General features: G+C 43.8%; 1 protein-coding gene across 2 annotated transcripts in view; it reads right to left on the minus strand.

Annotated features, from left to right (window-relative positions):
- The window catches only part of Pkc98E (Protein kinase C), a 40,293-nt gene extending 28,734 nt beyond the window's left edge, over positions 1-11,559 (minus strand). The window contains exons 1-4 of one of the 2 annotated variants that reach the window (XM_065435089.1): positions 10,813-11,559; positions 6,438-6,489; positions 1,988-2,153; positions 386-417 (exon numbers count right to left, since the gene is read on the minus strand). In XM_065435089.1, coding sequence (XP_065291161.1) covers positions 386-417; positions 1,988-2,153; positions 6,438-6,489; positions 10,813-11,175 — 613 coding nt within the window. In that variant the 5' untranslated portion in view covers positions 11,176-11,559. The remainder of the gene's footprint in view (positions 1-385; positions 418-1,987; positions 2,154-6,437; positions 6,490-10,812) is intronic. The other variant, XM_065435088.1, reaches the window with a different exon arrangement.
- Positions 11,560-22,483: the final 10,924 nt, after the last annotated feature.

Genomic DNA, 22,483 nt, shown 5'->3' on the forward strand with positions numbered 1-22,483 from the left:
GGGCCGCTCGGAAACATGGCCTCAGTTCCTCTCTAAAGTCCAATAACTGTTCCAAGAATACATGTAAATCATCCCTTTGTAGAAATTATGCAAACATTCACCTGTACAAGGGGGAAACATAGTACTATTTCCAATTTTTATTTCCTAAAAAAATATATGTAACAAGCATACATTGCTTTAGAGGAGATAAATTACTTACTTTAGAGGAAATGTTATTAACGAAGCAAGCATGGTCTAGGCTGACTTGCAGTTACAACTAAAGGTGCCTGTCACCACATGGCCCATATCATTTCCTTCATGCTAATCAAAAACATTTCTACAGATTGCCACTTTCAAAATAGTAACGAAGAAGATGAAATCTTCCTAAATGTGAAGCCACACTTACCTTGACATTGGTACCCTTGCTTGCCTAGGCCCCTAAAAGGAGAAGTAAGGAAAGAAACTATTAATCACTCTAACGTTGAAGAGCAAGCTCACAAAACACTTGGGCAACACATAAATGCGTTAGCCAACCAAGTGTTTAGGTTCTTAATGAATCGTTTTTATTGGCATGGTTCGATTAAGACATCATTTTTATTACCCTTCAATATTTTGCCAAAGTTGCAAGTAATGTGAAACTTCAATATCTTGAAGCAACTAGTTTACAGTGGGGATAAATAAATAAGTAAATAAGTAAATAAATAATTAAGTGAAATTCAGTGTTCACACTTTTAATTTCATCCTCAATCACATCATGGTGCTATTCCTAACATTTGTCTTTTATCTGGATACCTGCACGTGCTTGAATCTGATGCAGTTTCTCCACAAGCAAACGAGTTCTGCAGAAATCGGCAAAGGGGGACGGCTTCTCAAGAGTCAAAGCCAAACCAGATCGGCTGAAAACGGATGACAACTTTACTTTTTAAAAATTTCCTAAACCTTGCGGATTTTTCACAGAGCTTACTTTTTTTTATTATTATTCAATGCTCTATTAGTCCGAGTTAACTTGAAGATTCATTTGTTTTTGCCCTGCCACCTTGCGGCTGCCTGGCTAGCTCAGCTGAAGAAACAATTGCCCCAGACAAGTGACAAAATACTTTTTTTTTTAATTATATTATGGAGTTTTATGTGCCAAAACTATACTAGGATTATGAGGCACGCTGTAGTAGGGCGACTCTAGATTGTGACCACTTGAGGTTCTTTAAAGTGCATTTAATGCACGGTACAGAGATATTTGTGCATTTCACCCTGATCAAAATGCTGCTGCGGCCGTGGCTAGGACTTAATCCCGTGCCCTAGGGCTTAGCTGTGGAATGACAAAACCACCGTGCTGTGGGTCCAGACAGGTGATAATGCCAGTTTACGCATCCAGACAAGGATGAATTTTTCTGCAACCATGAAGCTTTGTTTGCGATAAACCCATATAATTCTTACCAATGGTGTGAATCAAACAACATACGACCAGCTGGACACACACACAAGTGCCTGTGTGTTTCCCATCCTCTGTGTGTTGTTTGCTTCACACACTGAAAAGTATGTACAGAAAACTGCACCTCCTTGCCCAGCAACAGCCCCTCCTAAATACATACAATTTTTCTGTGGTCTTCCAGGTGGATCACAGCTTTCCCTTTGAAAACTTTATACACCCGCTGCTTGAACTCGCGCCGATTCTCCACCATTGCATTCACTTCTTGCTCCATGCACAGGCCATTTTTATCACACCTCCATGACACATTCACCAAACAAAAGTATCAAGCACCACTGTGTCTTTTCAGTCCCATGAGAAGGTTAGAGCCCTGTACCGAACTGGAACAAGCTTCGTCGCAGGGGCCAATGAAGGCCTTCAAGTGTAAAAATGAGTGGTTCAGACTGTCATTTTTATCTCTTCTTTATTGCACATTGTCTTAAACCTCGTTCCCTTGCAACATGCTCGTCTTCCTCCTACCTACCAGGGGCAAGTACTAATAGCAGACAACAGCTATTTTTCCAAGTTCAACACCCAACTCACCAGATGAACTCACGGCAGTGAGAGCAGAAGGTGGGTTGCCTCAGGATGGTGGCCATGAACTTGTGGCCGTTGACCTGGTGCACCCGACGCCGCATGGCCCCACGGCGCCGGTTGAGGCCCTGCCGCTGCTTGAACTCGCGCGGCTTCTCCGCCACCACATTCTCCGCTGCACAACAGTCAATGGCCCCCGTTTCACAATGTAGACTTTCACATGGAAGTAGCAACTGGGTGAAAGTACTATACCACTGCTTGAGGACTCTTTCCAGACTGGTGCAACCAGCAGCGCACAGTCAACTGAAACTTAGGCTGGGATAACATAATGGTTACATTGCAATGCTATTCCTTCTCATGCTTGGTCAGTTATCCAAGCAGCAGTCTGCCCATGTTATCACAGGTACCAGCTGGCTGTGAATAGTGGGTCATGAAAAGAAATAGAATCAACCGAAAAGAATTTTCCTTTTTCACGAACTGTTATAGGGCTGGATGAGAAATAAAGTCACCCCATGATGGCCACATAACATTGAGAATTTATATTCTTTTTTTGTTCTTTAGATACTTAGCATGTTTTTTAATATTAATCTGGATGAGGAAAAAGGGGCAGGGAGGTAGGAGGGCTATTTTTCTATGACGTTTTTACAAGACAAATGAAAGCTTACTAGTTTTACCTTACTGCTCAATCAAGGCATGAGAGTTCTTTCTATGGTACAAGAACCACCCAAGCTTCGCACAATGTGTGATTACCCTTGTGCTGCTCCTTTATTGGGGACAAACGTGCTGCAGTCACAACTGTAGTACATACACCCCAAATGACTTTATTACTGTGATTCAGCCAAACTTCTGTGGCGCTCAAACATGGAAATGCCAACAGTCTTGAAAGGACAGACCATACTCCAGAAACACAACGCTTACATAGACAGACACACAAATACACCCATGCATATAGCAGCATTTGCACCTTTAAGCCAACCTTTCAGTGGACTAAGACTACTTAACACCAGCTCACCACAAAACTCTTGCACTCATGTGATAAGCTTTATAAATTACTATAACTCCATTTCACACACAGAAGAGAACACTACAAAGTCTAGGGTGACTTCTATCGCTGCTCACGTTTGCGGCACAAAGATAGTGCATCATATATGAAGGAAATATATAGGAATGCATCACCTAATTCAATGTAGCATTAAGTGTCACATATTAGTCACAAACTATGACGTATTTATTATATGAAAGGCACCCATCTGAACATATCTACAACCGAATGAGGGCAGTGACATGTTTCTGTAAACGGTGGAGCTCGCAGAAGAAAGATGGTACGCCGCGTACTGGAAGCTTGAAGGTGCACAAAATATGTAATTTGATGTAACCTTATGTCCACAAGTTGTAGCTTTAATGCACCATGTAAATGGTTCGTAGAAAGAGTCATAGATCAAAAGCAACTGCACTGTGAAATACGCACAGTGTGACACCTATGACTGCACTACTTGTGTAGGTTGCGAAGTATTGCCTGCTAAGTATGAAACGAAATACAGGAGAAAGGAAAGCCAAAAGACAGAGGAGACCATGTTATGGCATAAATGCTGAAGGACAACCTAGATGTTCGTTCTGAAATGTGTAACAGTTGGCATACTTCCATACTCGAAAAGCAAACTCATTAAAGGGCAATTAAAGTGCTTTATGGCCATTATGCAGGTGCAAGCACCATACTTTGCTTTTGTATCACGCTTCTACATGGCCCTTTTATCCTGGTCCTAGCCATCATAAATCCAAATGGATCTGCATGTTAAAACTAGTATGCCGATAAACGGCACGGGAATAACAATAACTGACGTACACGCGCTCTGCGCCCCCTTGGTTATGCAACCATGCAATCAGTGTTATTGCACGGAATCAACATGCTGGCTTGCTCACTGCAGTTCAAGCCACTGGCTGATATGCACATGTCACCGACCGGCTTTTCCTTTTCTTGCACAGAAGGGACCACATGTGGATAGGTACTCCTTACTTCAGCCGTCAGTCTGGCCCATGCGTCTGGTCTCGCACTCGGTCTCTAATAATGTCCACAAGTGCGAACATATTGGTGGCAAGCTTCCCACAACAGCTAGCGAGCAACCACTCCACAGACCACATTGCTTAGGCCACTAGCCCTAACCAGTGCTGCTTGCCAGGAGTCCACAACCAAAGTAGCAGTTTTGTGCCTATTGACACGGCGCAACTTTGTTTGTGGCTGCCACGTTTGCAGCATCGTATGCGTGGTTCATGTCTGAAACGCCATGCAACATCTGAAATTTCAGTTATTGCTGTTATACAATGGTGTTAAGTTTAGGTGGCAGTGCTGCAGGAATTCTGCATGTAAAAAAAAAAAAACAGGCATCTAAAAAACCAGCTGTTGACTGCATGTAACATCTTTGCTACCAGAATATATATTTTGACACAAGCACAAACAAAAATTTGCTTTGCTAGAACCAAGACCATGTCAGGTCCCGCATTTTTTATTTAATTATAGGAGGAGAATAACTCGATCCACTGAAATAAAGCATGACCAACCAAATTTTATATTGATTTCGTTACATTCGATTATTTGTTATATCCTTGTTTGGTATAATGAAATTCAGCTGTAAGAAATAACATTGCTAACTTAGCTATTGCTACCAAGGACAACACCGAATAGAAGTACATTAAATGTTATGACTAAACTCATGTAGCAGTGAGCAAAGAACCATGCTCAATGCTCCCATTAACAGTGATTGATTAAATGAATTATTGATTGAATTGAATGGGTCTTGTTTGGTTTTATGTTCCAATACCATATCCAGGCTATGGGGCACTGCAAAGGAATGCTTCAAATAAATTGTGGCCATTTGGGTTTCCTTAAACATAAAGATCTCTCTCAACAGGCCTTTTTGCATGGCACTTCTATGAAAATACAGAGGCAAGGTTCAGAATTAACTCTGAAACATTCGGTTTAGCAGAAACATTCCTTCAAATTGCAGATTATACTATATTTTTCTTGATGATTAATGGGGTTTTATGGCGCAAGGGCCAAGGAGCGCCAGAAGTACATTTTCCTTGAACAGAAGCAAATGTTCTTTTAAATTTATAGAGTTTTTGTATTCCAACCAGCTGTTTCAGTTTCCGGAAGTCATGCATGCTCTACGCGATGTCGTAAGCCATGAATTGCTTGTACAAAAACGCAGTGACAGGTATGACATCCGTACAGTTTAAGCGTGTTGTAATTTCCGTGACAGAACTGTCAGACTTGACAGCAGAAAGAGCGGCTTACACAATGAAGTGCGAATTGACAAACCTTTCTTTTATATAATTCTTTTTAAACGTAATAATGTGTACAAACAAAACTATCAGAAAACCTATAGTCATCAGCGGTATCTCTGTTGATGTTGCAAATCCACTATGATGGACTTGCTACCAATTGTATTTTAATCACTGTTATTCCAACATACAGTGCAACAACACATCATCCTGGATAAGTCAACACAGCTGTAAGCACCCTGAAAGTAGTTTTTTTCAATGTTTTACACTTTTTCGTGATTAGTCTAGATGTGTTTGATAACACTACTAAAACATTCCAGTATGCAGTCAATTCAATATGCCTTTCACAAGTTTCCCACATCAACCTTAGAAAGGCCATGAGAATTTAACCTTTTATTGACGACTGTTGCCCACAGGCAACATACCAGAAAAAGAAAATTCTTGCAGAGTTTCGGTATTGAGTATGAAGGTGCCGGCTAAATGACTTCGACCAACACTGAATGACAGGCAACAAGTGTCATTTGTTGGTTTATAACGGGAACACTGGATGAGGAAGAAGTCAAGTCAGGAGAGACATGCCGATGCAAGGGGCAGTGGTGTCACACATGAGATGTAAAGCAAATGAAATGTATACACCCACGGTTCACATACGATGAGTGCCATCTCTACAAATTGAAGACGAAGCCTTAGGTGGCCTGGGGCGTAGCCCACTTCCAGTTTCCTGCCTGGGGCCTTCCCCTTGCTGCCGAAAAGGTTTCCATAACATGTTCTTTCTTTTTGTTGATTATGCTTACTCTTGATGTGTTTTCCACATTTAGATATAAAATAAACATTCTTTCTGTGTATATATATGTATCGTCTTTAAAGGGTTAAAAATTTCACGTAATTACAGTAAGAATAGCTCATAAGCATGTCATTATTGAGCAGCACAAGATGATGAGACAGTGTTTAAAGAGATTCTTGCATGCATTAGTTGGTTCCGTAATTTTCCCAATGTGCTGATATATATATAATGTATTTGTTGGACTTGGAAACATTGGCAACAAACACACTATGTTGCTGACTTTTTCACATTAGATTGCTGTAGGAACTCCTTGAATAACCTACCACTTTAAGAAAAGCAGTAACAAGAAGGATAAAGAAGGGCAACAGCAAAACATTAAATTATTTTGTGACTTACCCGAGATGAGTTCAATGACCACATGGATCTTGCCTCCGGGTTCGAGGTCAATCTGCCAAATGAAACATTTTTTTTTTATTGTCGTTATGTTGTGGACCCAACACACGCCTTACAACTGAATTGAGTCATTAAGGCTGAAAACACTATCTGCACAAATACAAACTAATGCAAATAGAGGTCGACTGCACTGTTGCACCCTTTGCCTGCTTTCACAACAGTGAAAAAGAAGAAAGCGTCACTAGCTGTATAAATTGACTCACATGCACTGTTAAATGCCATACTTTTGTGAGTTTCTTTGGACATCTTTTTTTTTGCTCTGGAAATTGACAATTCTGTCAAGAAATTCTATAGAATGAAATGCTCTCTAAAGCTTCCTTTTATTACTTTTATTTCTAAAGACTGCAGCTCTTAAAATATGTCTGTGCAAAAGCTACTTCATGATGCAAGCTTCTGCTACATAGCTCCTCCTAAAAATAGCTCGACCATGCTAAAAAAACGTGATCATACATTCACAGGATGGCAGCAGTACTTTTACAGCTGCATGGCAGCAGTAAATTTTATTTCTGGTGTTCGTAGTTTTCTTTCTGCGGCATCGCTACAAAAAATATACGAGATGACACACCTTTAAAAAATAAACGTTTTAGCCACTGCTCATTTCCACAAATTTTGAGAACATACCTTTACAGCATTCAGGAAAAAGAAGTTATTTCTCTCTCTCCTTTCTTTCTTTTCTTTTTATGGCAACGTTTCGGTTAATGTTTCATGTTCTGCAACAGTGCACACAGCTGCATCAGCAAATTTTGAATTCTTGCCCTTTGCACTCCAGGCTGTTATCCAAACAAGACAAGATGTTCACAGGAAGATGGAGGCTTGAAGTCTGATGGCTGGCTTTTTTCTGTACCCACCCCATGTACCTAATACTGAAATTGATCAACTGATTGATGAACAGTGGTCGAACGAGGCATCCTCTACTAAATTCCAGCCCTTACAATCATTTTGGAACAGGAAAGTTTGTAAAACACGCAAGTTTGAAATTATATGAGCAAGACTGTGATGATGAGTCCCAGCCCTAAATTTATACATGTACCGATCTGGTCTGGTTATTTCTTTATTGTACCCCTTTCACAACAAATTACAATCAATAATCACTGCTTACTCGACTATTGCTGTTTGCCCTTCCAGAGGAAAATGACTTTGCAAATTGCACTGCAACAGCTTAACCTGTCATTGACTGTTTCAGTTTCTTTTGGGGCTTCTGTGCTGGGACACTCCTACAGGATATATGCATTGTCGTAGAGAAATTCCTTCATGAATCTCATTAATTTCCTTACTAATCTTGTTGGGCATTTATTCCTTCGCTTGTCCTTTCTTTTAGGTAGCAAAATATAGTTTCTCTTTTTTTCTCTCTCTCTTTAGGTGTCTGTTATTGTTCATATAGAATGACTGCTAAAGAAAAAGATCTCTCTACCCTACTTGAATTATCTTTTATTTATAATTATTATATATCTTTAAATTCATCCTTCTCATACATTTATGAAATCCACCTAACTCTTAGCCAATCAAGCTGAGTGGGTAAGTAGCAAGTTACCATCATCACCACTATCACCATAATCATGTCTCATGCTGGAGCCAACGTTTTGATTACTGCTCATGACTTCAGGCTGTTCTGTATTCCTCCTTTCAATGGAAAAAAATTATGAAAGTGATCTATCATTCAAAGACAAGACCATCTAGCGACAAGTGCCTTTCATAGTCTACATTAAACAAATAGCATGAAAAATCTATAAACTGATAAGTTCAGGTAAAAAAAAATGATGCAAGGTTAACAGGCCCTATCCGGCACTAATCTAAAAAAAAAAATGTTGATACCATGTCACTGGAACAGCACTGAATGTAACTTGACGCGACAGCAAACGTATCCAGGGAGTGCTTGGTATTAGAATTTGTTGAAAAACCGAGGCTAGAGGCCACTACCATAACTGGGCGCTGAAATAACTTGATGCTGACACAATGTGGTGTGCAGTGGACATTTTGAAGTTGATTTTGAAAAAATCTGAGAAAAGCTTGTCAGAAGATTGTGCACTGGAACACCACTGTTGATGAAACATGTGTTACTGATGTTACTACAATAAAGTTGTCAGTGGCAGAGGAAATCCATGTCTATCAGAGGTCAGCCACAAAGGTCGTATGATGCCACTTTATGCACAAGTAAACAAATTCCAATGACGGGAAATATTCAGAAATCTACTACAGTGGGTGACAATTACTACTACACATTGCTCTTCAAATAGAGGAGTTTCTAAGAGGTAAGCAGCGAAAAAGCTCTAAATATGCGCTTTGCATGACACTGTGCTCATAATACTGGTAAGAAAATTGCTGTTTCAAAGAACTCTTATTGTTTTCACCTGCAATACAGCATATTGTCATTGACATCCTTTTTTCAAACCAGGAAAATAAACAGAATGGAATTTTGCAGATTTTTAGGGAATAGCCGCAGCAAGGCACAGCCTCAATGATAAGTCATAAAAATTTCTTTCTGAGGTGCTAGGAAGCTTAAGAATCTATGTACTGATTAAGTTCTGCAGAGAAGAGATTGTGCTGAACATTTAATCCAGTGCAACTTTTTGGTCACAATTTTGCCGTTTCTTTCTTTAATGGGCTGGGAACCCTTAAGTAATGTATGTACAGATGGCCGAAATGTTCTAGAAATGTCTCCCATTTTTACTGAGCCTTATATGAAGGCTAGAATAAGCATGAACATTCATGGCCATGAACCCATACAATGCACCAGATTTATTATATGCTGAAGTAGCTAAATTAATCCTTTCCTTCCAATCTCGTGTTGTTTCAGGAGGGAAATGGTCAAAGAGGCTTTAGCAAGTGAACCACCACTGCTTTCAAGACTCAATTTAAAGACGCAGGGATGGTCAGCACATGAGTAAACACAGTAGAAGCAAATATAACTGGCCTTGCTGGATTTACAGCTTCAGTGAGCTGTAGAAAGGCATATACACATATACAAGAAAAATATTAGACTGCTCAACTGCTATCTTGTTGCAAGCTATATTGCATGCATGGTGATAAGCAGAACGTGCTGCAATATGTGCTCTCTTAACTGACAGCCACTTTAGCTGTTATGAACATGCATCCACACTCACTTGAATGTATTTGCCACAAGCACTCTTACTCTAGCTGCATTTGAAGCAAGCTTGATATAACAGCAGCGTACAAGCTGGAAAAGTAATGCTGTGTATGGGCAGATATGGCCTTCACAATTTTTTTACCCGCTCAGCCTCGGAGCCCAATTCACTGCTTCACAAAACCCATTCCTCTAGGGGAGCACAATGCTTAATGTCATCTTTAAGGGTCTCACTGTAGGTGTACTGCATCTATACGTTATGCTCATCGCTTAGAAATGCCCTAACTCAGCTTTTGCAACTATTTTGTGCCTGTCACATTGGCCAGTGAATGGTGCGTAGCACACGAATAGATCTGGTCATACGTCCACACATGTTCACAGAAATTTAATACAGTACTAGAATGAAATGGCTTTTTAAGACACATGGCCTGCCAGTTGTGCACCACCAGAAGCATATGAACTGCGTCACGTGTATGCACATGGCGTGTAAAAGCGAAACCACGAATGGGCGACGCGGTCCTTGCGCGACACGCGAAAGCCTTCCTTCGAAGAAGCAGGCCGCGCATGCACACTTGACGCCGCCGGTGTAGTACACGGACTACGGCTCGAATTACTACGAGGTGGCGGCGCAGCACGGGATATCGGTCACACGCCATCGCCCGGAGACAATGGCAGCGCGAGATCTTTCGTGCTCCGTCGCGCACCCGACAAATTGACCGCAATCAACCACGCTCGGCTGAGCGTCGGCCGACAGCGCGCTCTTAATTGCGGCCGCCCGTCGCAGCACAGCCCCCGGTCTTCTAACATGCCTTGTGCGAGGAGCACATAAACACGGGGCAGAAAAGGGGGGAGGAAGGGCGGACGCCGATTTCACAAGAACCCGCCGCCCGCGAGCACGGGAGAGACCTTGAGACGCTCGACGTCGCAAAGGTAAACAATAATCTCGCGATTTTGGGTCCGTGTGGCGGTGAGCGCCGGCCGCCGCGAGCCGGTCGCGCACGTACCGCGGCCGCACTCCACACCGTAGCGCGGCGGCCGATATCGCAGTGCACACACACACACACGCGTATCGCGCGACCGGCCACACCATGGTGCGGGTGGACATCGCAGCGGTGAATGGGCGTTCCGAACGTTTCCCGATTTATCCGCCGGCGCCGGGGATCGGAGCGGCCGCGCGGCCAGTGGGGGGTGGGAGGGGAGGAGAGCGATTGAAAAGAGCCCCGGAATGGCGCTCACCCAAATGTCGTTCTCGTTGCTCCCTTGCTCCTTGGCCGAGTTGACCAGCTCGTCGAAGGAGACGCTGCAGTTGGCGACGAAGTCGTCCGAAGGCAGCGCCGCGTGGAACACGGTGAAGCCCAGGTTCTGGGCGCCGTGCACCTCGGCCGTGAAGTACTCGTTCCAGACGGGCTTGAAGGTCCGCTGCTTGGTGCTGGATCGGCTGATGAGGATATCATCGACATTGATGGACACGTACGGGTCTATCAGCATCAGTTGAGGCTTCGAGCCGACCACATTCGCGTGCCGTGTGGTCAAGTCTGTCGGCTTGAGTTCCACGGCTTCGCATATCTTCAGCTTGACGGTGCCCGTAAAGCTTGGCATGTCTGCGGGGAGTACTCACTCTCTCTCCGGAGCTCTTCGGTTGGCCTCTCTGCGCGCCGGCGGTGGGTTCTTCCCGCAGGGCTCAGCGGCCCTCGTAGCGCCGCGATCCGCGCATACCGACGCCCGGCTCGTCGTCCGCTGCGCGGCTCGGACGTCCCTGCGGCTTCACCCGAAATCGGCAAAGACCGCCACCGAATTACTTCGTTTCCCGGCCCCCACGAAACGGCCGATTTCGCGAGGACTAATTATGCGGGTCAAGCCAGCTATCCCACAATGCGCGAAAAACGGCCGCGGCGCACGCGCAATGTGTCCGCGAAGCCGCAGTCGTCGGGCGCGCTCCTTTACTTTGCCAGCGCACCGACGCGCACTTCGTCCAAGAAAATCGTGCGGCGCCGTCGCGCTCTCGCAACCTTCGTCATTCTTCAGACATACCAGTTCCACAACTCTGCCATATAAAACACAATTTTATGCCCACATTTTAAAAGTTTAGCCGTTATTGCGCCACCTAGAAAAATATTAAACATTATTTTAACGTTATATTATTTAGATTAAATTTATGTTAACTTACTTTTCTGACACTAGATGTCGCAACAATCTGTGAGTTACTTTTTAAAGTAACAATTTGAAGTTACGTTTTGAGGCGTAAAGTTGCGAAGGCTTTGCAACTATTATAATTACATAGTTCTAAAGACCCGTTATGGTGGTGACGTCAGTCCTGATGTTTTTGTGATGTGCCGCGCTTGAAGGTGGGCGAAGAACGGAACGCGTCCGCCGCTGTTCGAGGGAGAGAGGAAGCGCCGATCTCGCCGTTAGGCCTCGTTTCGCTCGAGCCGTCTGCTGCTCGTCAACTCTTTAGGCACGACTGCTCATTACAAGCCGGGTCGCAACTTCTTTATCAACCAAAACAAATGCGAGCGGCAGTCGGTGCGTTGTCATTCGTTTACGTGCCAGCAAAACCGATTTACACGTGCGACAGTGATATACCTGTTGGGTTTTTGGCCGGTGGTCGACAAGCAATCAACAAGCGTACATCGGCGCTCGCCAAAGCGAGTTGGTCAGCATAACACCGGAACTATGCGGGAAAGCGGTACCGCGGGAGCTCATCTTATTTTGTGCGCGCTGTTTGGCTGTACATGCAGCGACTCTTCGAAACGTAATTAAAACGACAATAAGCCGACGTTAAAAAAAAAAGAAGACGAATACAGGCCTGTATTAAACGTACTCGAATAAGGCCGCCCAAAGCTTGATTACAACTACTTTTGAAAGGAAGCTATCTGCGCTTATATCGCACGTCTATATTAGTACGTGCAATCAATTTGAAGCAACAATAAACCGTCGCTCAACCAGAACAAATGAGCGTGTGCTTGAAAGGAATCGAACGAGAGAAAAAGGAAAGAAAAAAAGAAACGTGCTGTCAGAACTTTTTTTTTTCCTACATGTGCAGAGAAACGCGGCGTGTCGAATGTACGAATACATTTTAATTGGCACTGCAGACTTTCCCACCTGTCTAATTAGGCGTGTCATCGTCCCACTCACGTTCGTACCATTTGGAATTAATATATAAGCAAGCAAAAAGCCAGCTGCAGCAGCTGATAATCGAATAATTCAACCTGACTTAATAATTATATCGCTACCTGGGAATTATAAGGAATAATTCATTTGCACTCACGCAAGAAAACATACAATAATGGTTACAAAACACGCGCCTGTTCGCAAGAACAAATGAAGGCAACAAAAGCACTCTGGCAGAGCATGCGGAGGATGTTTGCCCCGTCGAGTCATAGCTGAGGAGTGTGAAAGATGACGCACGCGCGCACGGCGCCGCACGTTATCAAGAAAGTGGTGACTTCAACACCGGAAATAAATATAACAATTGCCGCATGGTCAAAACACGCGCTTCCACGTAAAATGCCGACCGATCGAAAGAAATAAAACATCTATATTTAGAGTAAGTGAACCATATTTTTATTCGAGGTCGATAAACGTCACAAATAAGCGCGAGAAGATCGCCTGGGCGTGCTCGAGTGCATTCCACGACCGAGCCGCCGTCATGACAGCTTAGCGAAAACGAGCTCACGCATTCTCTTTTGCGTATGCTTCTATCATTTCCTACAATAAGTACATGAGTTACAACGCTTTAATATTTCTACAATACGAGGCTTCCGACGAGAAGGCGCGTCAATGCGTTTCCGCGTTGTTGCGTCGTCTAGATATTTGGCTACAGTTGACTCACATGCAATTGCCATAGCTGGCTGATGTTGGCTTAGGCATAGCCGGCATAGCTTAGCTTAGGCGCTTGCGTGCGTCAATTGGTGAAAGCACACCGTGCCATCAAGCTTTGTAACTGAGGATGTGCAGCGGCTGCGTCTTCCCTGCGCAAACGTGACTTGACTGACGCGGACGTAGCACATGCATGGCAGTACCGTGGACACACACGGCTAACCTGCCTCTTGGCTGTAAGTGCCGCTGTACGCTGCAGTTTAAAATAAGCTCTCCCGTGAACGCACCGATGTAAGCTGCGTCCGCGAGGGTCAATTCTTGCGCGTGACACCAACAACAATTGTGTTAAAACATTTATGTCGTGGCGTCGGTGCCCGGCGTCGAGCTGGCGGCAACATCGAGACGTCAATTGTGCCCGTTTCCTGTTTCGTCACTGGACGTGCTACGTTGTTTTATAGACGACCTTGCAGGCACGTTAAAGCTCCGCACCGCAAAGAGACGGGGCCAGTTGACCGGGGGCTGGCGGCATCGCTGTAATGGGAGCGCGTGGAGGTGGCGTACGCCCGAAGGCTACGATGTGAAGTTGCGGTCCAATGAGCGCTTCGTTTGGCGCCCGAAACCGTAACTGAGAAGGTGCGAGTGTCAGGGCGACGTACGCGCGCCCATGCGTTCGCGCAGCGTATGCGACTGCCGTGATCCTGCCACACTGCTACAAACTTCTACCGTTTGTGCTCTCATTAAAAAGACCCTTTGGTCAGCAATAGAAATCAAGCCTGAAGTATTGTTGCAGATAGGTTTAGCTCCTACTGCAATGTGCATCGCGCACGCTGCCGAATGGCGCGATTTTCAAAATAAAACTGCCCGGAAGCGCACGAAATTCCGCGGACGCGCCATTTTGAAGCCTCATAAGCACTTCGAAAGAATATAAGCCCTCGAAAGGCTGCAGCTCAATCGCTACTCGTTTCGGCAGCGCTGTGGCACATCTGAACGAGTATTCATAAGTAAATGGCTTTTCACTTCGAGGTTCGGGTAGGGTACCAAAAATGACCATTTCCCCTTCCCCATAGGCACCGGACGCGCACGCTATATTTCCATGCCGACAGTAGCGCCAGATCAGATATATAGCGTAGCGAACGGAGGGATCGTATCTTGCAGGAAACATTACGCGACATTACGGTGATCGCTAACCAGCGTCGATTTCCACTTGCTGCGCGCGCGACCAACACGCACGAACGCGCGCTCTGCCACGGCAATCAAGCTCACCTATCAGCTTCAAGAAGGCCACGAAATGGCTGCGCATCTGTTGCTGTTCAGAATGGTGTCTCATTTCTGTCCTAGCGCAAGCGACTGGCGTAAGCAGATCTTGTTGAAATAGCCAGAATGCCACCTGGCCAGAACGTTTTACAAAGATGATCATAAACATCCTCGTTCTGAAACTGCTGCACGTTAGAGAACAAGCCAAATGCCTACCAGGAAAAAAAAAAAAGCAAAGTAAATGACAGCGAGACCTTGCCAACGTAGGATGCAGAAATATCTTTATTCCATACCACTGCACGTGCTGCCCAAGAGACACACGCGCGAGTGTGCGGCCGCAATGCACTTGCTTCGATTCATCCTCACAAAGCAAACATGCGTGTGGGTACGAGTCGCGCTATACATAACACCACCAATGTCCCGGGAAGTGCAACATCTCACAAATGCATGACACAGGCACACACACATACAGACATGCACGCACTCACCATTTGCATAAGCACTAAGTGGCATTTGAACATGCCCCCTCTATATATATGTATATATATAGAATGGAGATTCAACTACAAATTGCAGGGTGTAAGGGGAGTTCTACCAAGTTTTTGTAAGTGCAAAAAAAAAAGCACATACAGCGCACATCACTTGGTCGTCACAGTGGGCCACTACTGCCAGTAAACAGCTACAGGTGAGTGTTCCAACATTGGGAGAACCAGGAGAGAAGCAATGATGAAAAGCTCTCAAGTGCCACAGAAAGCACCCTTCACACTCAATGAGGAACTGAAAACAAAATGAGGACAATGACTTTGCAGCACAAACGTATGAACCATAGAGAGCCACTTCAAATGGGCAATCAAATTAATACTCCGTGCTTCAACATGTCTACAAGTTGAAGAAGGAGCAATCTTTGCTTTGTGCTGCTGATGGCTGTTTTAAACCAGGGGTTGTGTACCCCCAATAAACACTGCATATGCAGTATGTACATTTTGCGCCAGTGAAAAAATGAACAGGAACACAAGATCAAATAATGATTCCTACAGTCAAGTAGGTAAGTTCGAACATCACTTTCCACTACCACCGACACAGTTAATGTAATGAAGAATCTGCATTGTGGCACTTCAGTGGCTTCAACGTAAAAGAAAAATAGATGTTGAAAGCAAATCTGGCGTTCCCTTTCACACTGGCCCATTGTGCGCTCCAGCCAGCAACCAAAACCACTGAAACTGTTACAGCAGGTATTGGAATGAAGGCACCTTGCCAGGCTTCGATAGTGACCAGATGTGCCTATGACGCTCATGCACATTGTGAACAGTTTCGTGTCTCCTCGGAACCTCACATTGTTATCAACATGTTTCTTTGTAGCCATCCAGTCAAGTTTGGAACAAACCACGAAATATGACTTTTCAAGAGCATTATTCCTGTGCCATGCAAGACAGAACGACATCTCCCAACGTCTCACTGTGGTTGCCCGTGCTTTCTTTTGCAACGTTGCATCCTTATCAACTACACTCCACAACAGCAGCGGTGTTGTGCACCCTTAGAAACAATCTGCGCTGCCTTTGATGCCAGTGAATATAGGGCATAAGCGACAGCAAGAAACAAAATTGCAAAAAGAAAAATTTGTGGTCTCTGCAGCATTCTGAAGCACATGGTTTTGCAAGAGACCATTTCATTAGAATAAATAATGCATAGCGAAGCTAATTGTAGAAGCATCCAGGCACCACTGTCAAGATAAATTACTTTGCAATGATTGTTATGAACATTGCATTATTATGAAAAAAAAAAAAACGTAACAGCCATGAATATTTTGAATTCATCATCCATTAAGTGCAATACATGCACCTCGTGATAGTAAGATAAACTAACATGTCCAAAAGAAACAGCTAACACTAACAGGTGGAGACAAAAATGAAGGCCACGACACTAATGACATCTCACCATTTATTCTCAAGTGTCTGCCTTTTAAGTTATTTTCGGTTACCATAACAACCAACCCATATGTATCTATGGCAGATTAGCCCAAGGCTGCCCAGAAGGTGGGAAGCTAGTTAGTTGGTCTCTGTTCACAAGTAGAACATACTGCATGTTCAATTTCACAGCTCCGTGAGCACACAGGAGCCGGAAATGTAGTACACTCTCAGCTGACACCCGCACACTGGTTTGTAAAAGGCTACACGCTAAACAAGAAGCAGTGTTACCATCCTTCAGGCACTGACTAATGCTACGTGCCTTTCTGTAGTCATCTCACACGACTTTGTCGACTGCATAGACTTGTCTTCCTTGTTTATGTGCCATCAAGCATTCGTAGTTACACTTTCTACATTTATTGTAGCCACATTCAAGGTCTCAAGACACTTTTTGCATTGAATTTAAATCTGTCATCACTGACAGAATTGCACAAGAACAAAAACAATCCAAAGTTGTTGCCCATGTCGCATATATACACGCGTAAAAAAAAAAGAAAAATGTAAATAGTCTAAAACACTCTTCACTTAGAAATTTCATGGACATGAAACATGCCACAAACAACTAGAGAGCGGCATTGTCATCAGGTGCACGATGCCATCTGTTACCCTTGCAACTCGATAGACAAAAATGACACAAAGTTGGTACCTGTGCAGACTGTCTAGTCGTTCAAGCACCCCAGAAGCAGGTGTGGTACGAAAGGAGCCGAGCTATATGACCAATGTTGGCTTCTAGCCATGTAAACGGTCAAAAGCAGGCACAGGTACTCTCAACTTGGTGAGAAATATAATGTCAATGAAATAATACATTTACAATGACACAATCAATGCTGATATTTTTTTTAACCTTGGCTAAGATATCTATAGCCCAGAAAGTCACACTTTGGGATGCAGTGAATATGTTATCCAGGGATGTGCTAGGTTGTAAAAAAGCACCACAAATTAACTGGTATTTCTTTTTTACTAGATTAAAGAATGCATCACTTTTATATATATATCAAAAGCTTTTAGCATTTCCTACTGATCAAAAATATTTGCGAAGCCACAACTACAGTAGAGACTGCACCACTGTTGTTCCTAGTGCACGATACCAGTTACCCAAACATATCAGGTTGAATAATTGAAACAAACTGAATAATTCTCTCTCATCCCAATTGGAAAGCAAACACCTGAGAATTTTGTATTTACCCTGGTAAATTATATGTATACTTTCTTTTAGTGCACAAATTTTGTTGACGTAAGAACTGCGATACCCAAGAGACTCTTCTCAAGTTCATGTACAGAAAGCTTCATGATAGGTGTGAATGGTAGTAGTCAATGGCTTGACAGTCCCTCCGAATTTTCAGACAGCGAACACACCAACACACTATTTTCTAAAACACTTGCTCATTGCCTTTGTCAAAAAACAATATTACAGGGGAAGAAATTGTGCACAGATCAGCCAAGAAATCAAAAAGAAAAAAAAACTGCCTGTGAAATATTAGAAGAATAAATAAAAACTATTTCACTATGCCTTCTTTACAGGCAAGTGCTTGCATTACCCCACGACTTATTTACATCACTCCCACTGCCACACAGATAACAATAGTGAAAAGTGATTCCTTTCATGATGCTGACAGCGTGACATTTATGGCAACGGAAGTTGCGCTCGTGTGCACACAGTGCTCACTTGTGGCACCTCACAAATGGCCGCACTGCCTACGTACAAAGTTGTCGCTGCACTGTGCGCATTTCTTTTTGTGTGTGTGTCACTAAGTTGGTGCTAGAATGAGGTGATGACAGTAAGCTACAAATGAAACCGAAATGAGTCAAGCAGGACGATTTCAAGAAAATACAAATGCTTGTCAGACCTTGATGTTCATGGTTTGGCTAACTGGTTACTACTCAGCACTTTACAAGTACTAAGAAATGTCAAGGTGTAAAGCGTCTGCAAGTTTTTCTTAGTGCCGTGTTCTACTTACATGTTTGCCGCTTGAATCTGGTCTTCCCTGCCAAGTACTGGCTTATAATATTTCACACAGACACATGTGTCACATTTGTGCAAATTTATCACTGTGTTGACACCATTGTGCTACCGGACAAGTTCTCACAGTAAAAATGCAATTGAGTGTGGACTTGAGGCATCATGTAAAATCATCTAGCAAGCACAAGAAACCTAACATATACAATGCTAAACAAAAGCTTTGACTTGTCAAGTGAAAGACCTGTTAAAAATCCAATAGTTCTTTTTTTTTTCCAGATGATCTTGCTTGTTTCAAAGGCCTTATCCATCTGTTGAAATTTTCAACAGTTCCCTTCTATCAACAATATCTGGCACGTCCACACAAGATTCAGAGCTTGGTAATTCAATGGCAGAGAAGAGCTATTGTCCAAACGGGGGAAGAAAAAAGAAGGTAGATTGACATGCTAGGTTCTGGCAAAGGGTTTGGTTTCAAAAAGGTAAGCGCTCTGTTTCAGTTAATACCTTGAACATCCACCTAACATGGACAAATGAAGTTTTTAATGTTTTCTTCAAGATTCACATGCACATGTACTACGTGTTCCAAGATGCCATGAATGGCCACATGGCACACGTGAATCTGACATGACAAGGTTCAACTCTCTTCGGCAAAACAACAGACCTACATGAAAGGACAGTCAATGCGTGCAAAAGCGGAAGTTTCAAAAGATTTTTTTTTTTGACTGCCTGCTAAACATAACAGCTATCTATCCACATGGAACATTGACTGAGCTTGTCTGCTCCTGTAATGCTTTTCATATTTCAAATTTGCCCACAGTGATTCCCATTCTCAACATTGTAATTTGAAAAATGTGGCAAGCCTGCTCTCAGGATTAGTGATTAAGGCAAACCCCTTTTGGAAGGACTAACCAGCCCGCAAGGCTACAAGGTGTCACAATTGACGTCATAGGTCATCCTATAACTTTGAAGATTCACCCATTTCTAAAAGTTCACTGTGCATGTCAGAATTAAAGGTAAAGCGAGCGTTATCACAGGGAGTTTCAGCCAGAAGGTAATACATTTTAGTGCTGCCGTTTTAAGATGCAAACGTGAACAGTAGCATTGGTGATGACATGTAGTACCAGTGTGTGCAAACCAGAACTGACTGGACTGTTCTGTTGCAAGACAGTTCTTGGCAGGGAGAAGTATGATATTGGGAAGCTTGAATCATCACAAGAACCTTTACACCACCAGACAAGAGTACGCTGCCACAGGATGCACCCATTCCCATGCAGTATAGCTGAGCAAGGTGCCACAAGGTGTCACCACCCGCATTCCTGTTTGCAAATCTGTCCTTTTATTTAATCATCCTTATTCACCCCCATCCCGTACCACTGTATGCCCTAAAGCATTTACCCTCGCGTTAGAAAAAAAAAATCTGTCCCACCAGTAAAACAGTAATACCAGTAAAACAGTAATCATGACATGTATGCAGCGTATTCGCTGAACTTCTCTGCTAAAAGACAACATTCAGACATGTAGAGTCGTTGAGCAGAAATACGGGTGGGAAGAAACGGAGTGGACAGGGCAGATACTCACAACTGAAGTTTAATGAAAGGTTTTCCAAGGAGCGGAAGGTAGCACATGCGCAGTCAAAAGGCTGATACAGAGCTCAAGCATAATTATTATTATTATTATTATTTATTTATGTGGTTTTACGTGCCAAAACCACTTTCTGATTACGAGGCACACCGTAGTGAAGGACTACGGAAATTTTGACCAACTGGGGTTCTTTAACGTGCACGTAAATCTAAGTACACGGGCGTTTCCGCATTTCGCCCCCATCGAAATGCAGCCGCCATGGCCGGGATTCGATCCCGCGACCTCGTGCTCAGCAACCCACCATAGCCATTGAGCAACCACGGCAGGTAGCTCAAGCATAATAACATGCAAAAAAATACCAATGCCCAAGGAAATATCTCATTTATTTATGCATCAAGGCAACTGACGGGGCACTGACACGTGAGCAGACTGTGTGTGTATCTGGCCAGCCTAAATAATTTCTCTTGCCAGTCTGTCATTAGACTTGTTTAAAATGGATGCATTTCTAAATAGCGGAGTGCAACCGCAATCTTTGATGTGTGCAGGTAGGTGTATACCGCCCGCAAGACGCCGAGTGCTCCCTTAGTCGGTCGTTTATACACCGACCCATTTGGCCAATGTAAACTTTACCGCAGCTGAGCGGAATCTGGTAAATGATCTCAGTGGCGCAAGTCACCAGGGGGTTTACATGTATCTTCTCACATGCTTTTTTTTTATTTTTTGTTTCCCTCCGATTGCATATCAGAGAGCATGTGAGAAGATACATGTAAACCCCCTGGTGACTTGCGCAACTGAGATCATTTACCAGATTCTGCTCCGCTGCAGTAAAGTTTACATTGGCCAAACGGGTCGGTGTATAAACGACCGACTCAGGGAGCACTCGGCGTCTTTAAAGGCTGTTGCGGGCGGTATACACCTACCTGCACACATCAAAGATTGCGGTTGCACTCCGTTATTTAGAATTGCATCCAGTTTAAACAAGTCTAATGACAGACTGACAAGAGAAATTATTTAGGCTGGCCAGATACCGTATTTTCGCGATTCTAAGCACCCCCCCCCCCCTTTATTTTCACGAAAAACTTTGGGAAAAAGTTTGCATGCGAATCTAAGCATCCCCCTATTTGTTAGGAAGCGCGCCTAGCCAAGGCCGCCAAGCGCGCTTGCTCACTCTCATCGAGCCGGAGCCGTCAAGAGTCCCGAGGTGGCACGGCGTCCGCGGCGCGAGTACGCCGTACAGCGGACTGTACGGATATATGGCAAAAGCTACAAAAAGCGTCCCCATCAACCATCGCAAAGTGGATTTCGGACGCTTGAAAGCGGGTCCAAGTGGACGTTGTGGTCAAATCATTTAAGACCTGCTCGACCACAAACCACTTCGACGGAACGGAAGACGACCTGCTGTGGGATACTGAGAGTGGCGGTTCAAGCGGTGCTACGAACTCGAGTGGCAGTGATAGTAACTGAGCATCCTACACAAGCGGTGGGTTCACTGTGTGCACCAATTTTTTTTTTTTGAATGTTTGCAAAATAAAATGTTATTTCTCGCTCCCGTCTCGTCGTGATGTCGCAGCAAAAAGAGGGGGGGGGGGGGGTCATTCTAGACTTATTGAATCTAAGCACCCCCCTCAGTTTGGGCATCGCAATCGTGAAAAAAAGGGGTCGCTTAGAATCGAGTAAATACGGTATATTCATAATCTGCAACATGTCCCGTCAGTTGCCTTGACGGATAAAGAAATTAGATATCTGCTTGGGCGTTAGTATTTTTTGCATGTGATTATGCTTGAGCTCTGTATCAGCCTTTTGACTGCGCATGTGCTGCCCTCTGCTTCCTGGAAAACCTTTAATTGAACTTCAGTTGTAAGTGAGCGTCTGCCCTGTCGCCCCCCCGTTTCTTTCCGCCCGTACTTCGGCTCAACAACTCTACATGATGCACCAACTGGCCCAACAGTCTACGCTTCTGAATGCAGACATGTGCTACACATATGTAATCCTAGGTTGCAACAGTTGCTTTGTGTGCAACGCCAGAGCACTGAAGTTTAAAACACAAGACTACGTAGCCCTGTTTGTCATGTTAACGATGGCTGCACACATGAAGATACTTGTATTCCACAGGGCTAGTACAGTAAAACCACACTGTAACAAAGCCACATCCGACATGGAAATACTACATTAGTTATCTAATATTCGTTATATGCTGATATTGGGGAAAAACATTTGATTCATTTACCTATATCCAGTAATTTGTTACATATCTGTGTTCGTTATATAAATGTTTGGCTTTAGAAGATCCCTACCTGTGCAACCAGGTTATCCGCAACCACCCTAGCAAGCT

Source organism: Dermacentor albipictus, chromosome 7 (genome assembly GCF_038994185.2).
Source record: "Dermacentor albipictus isolate Rhodes 1998 colony chromosome 7, USDA_Dalb.pri_finalv2, whole genome shotgun sequence".
NCBI lineage: Eukaryota > Metazoa > Arthropoda > Arachnida > Ixodida > Ixodidae > Dermacentor > Dermacentor albipictus.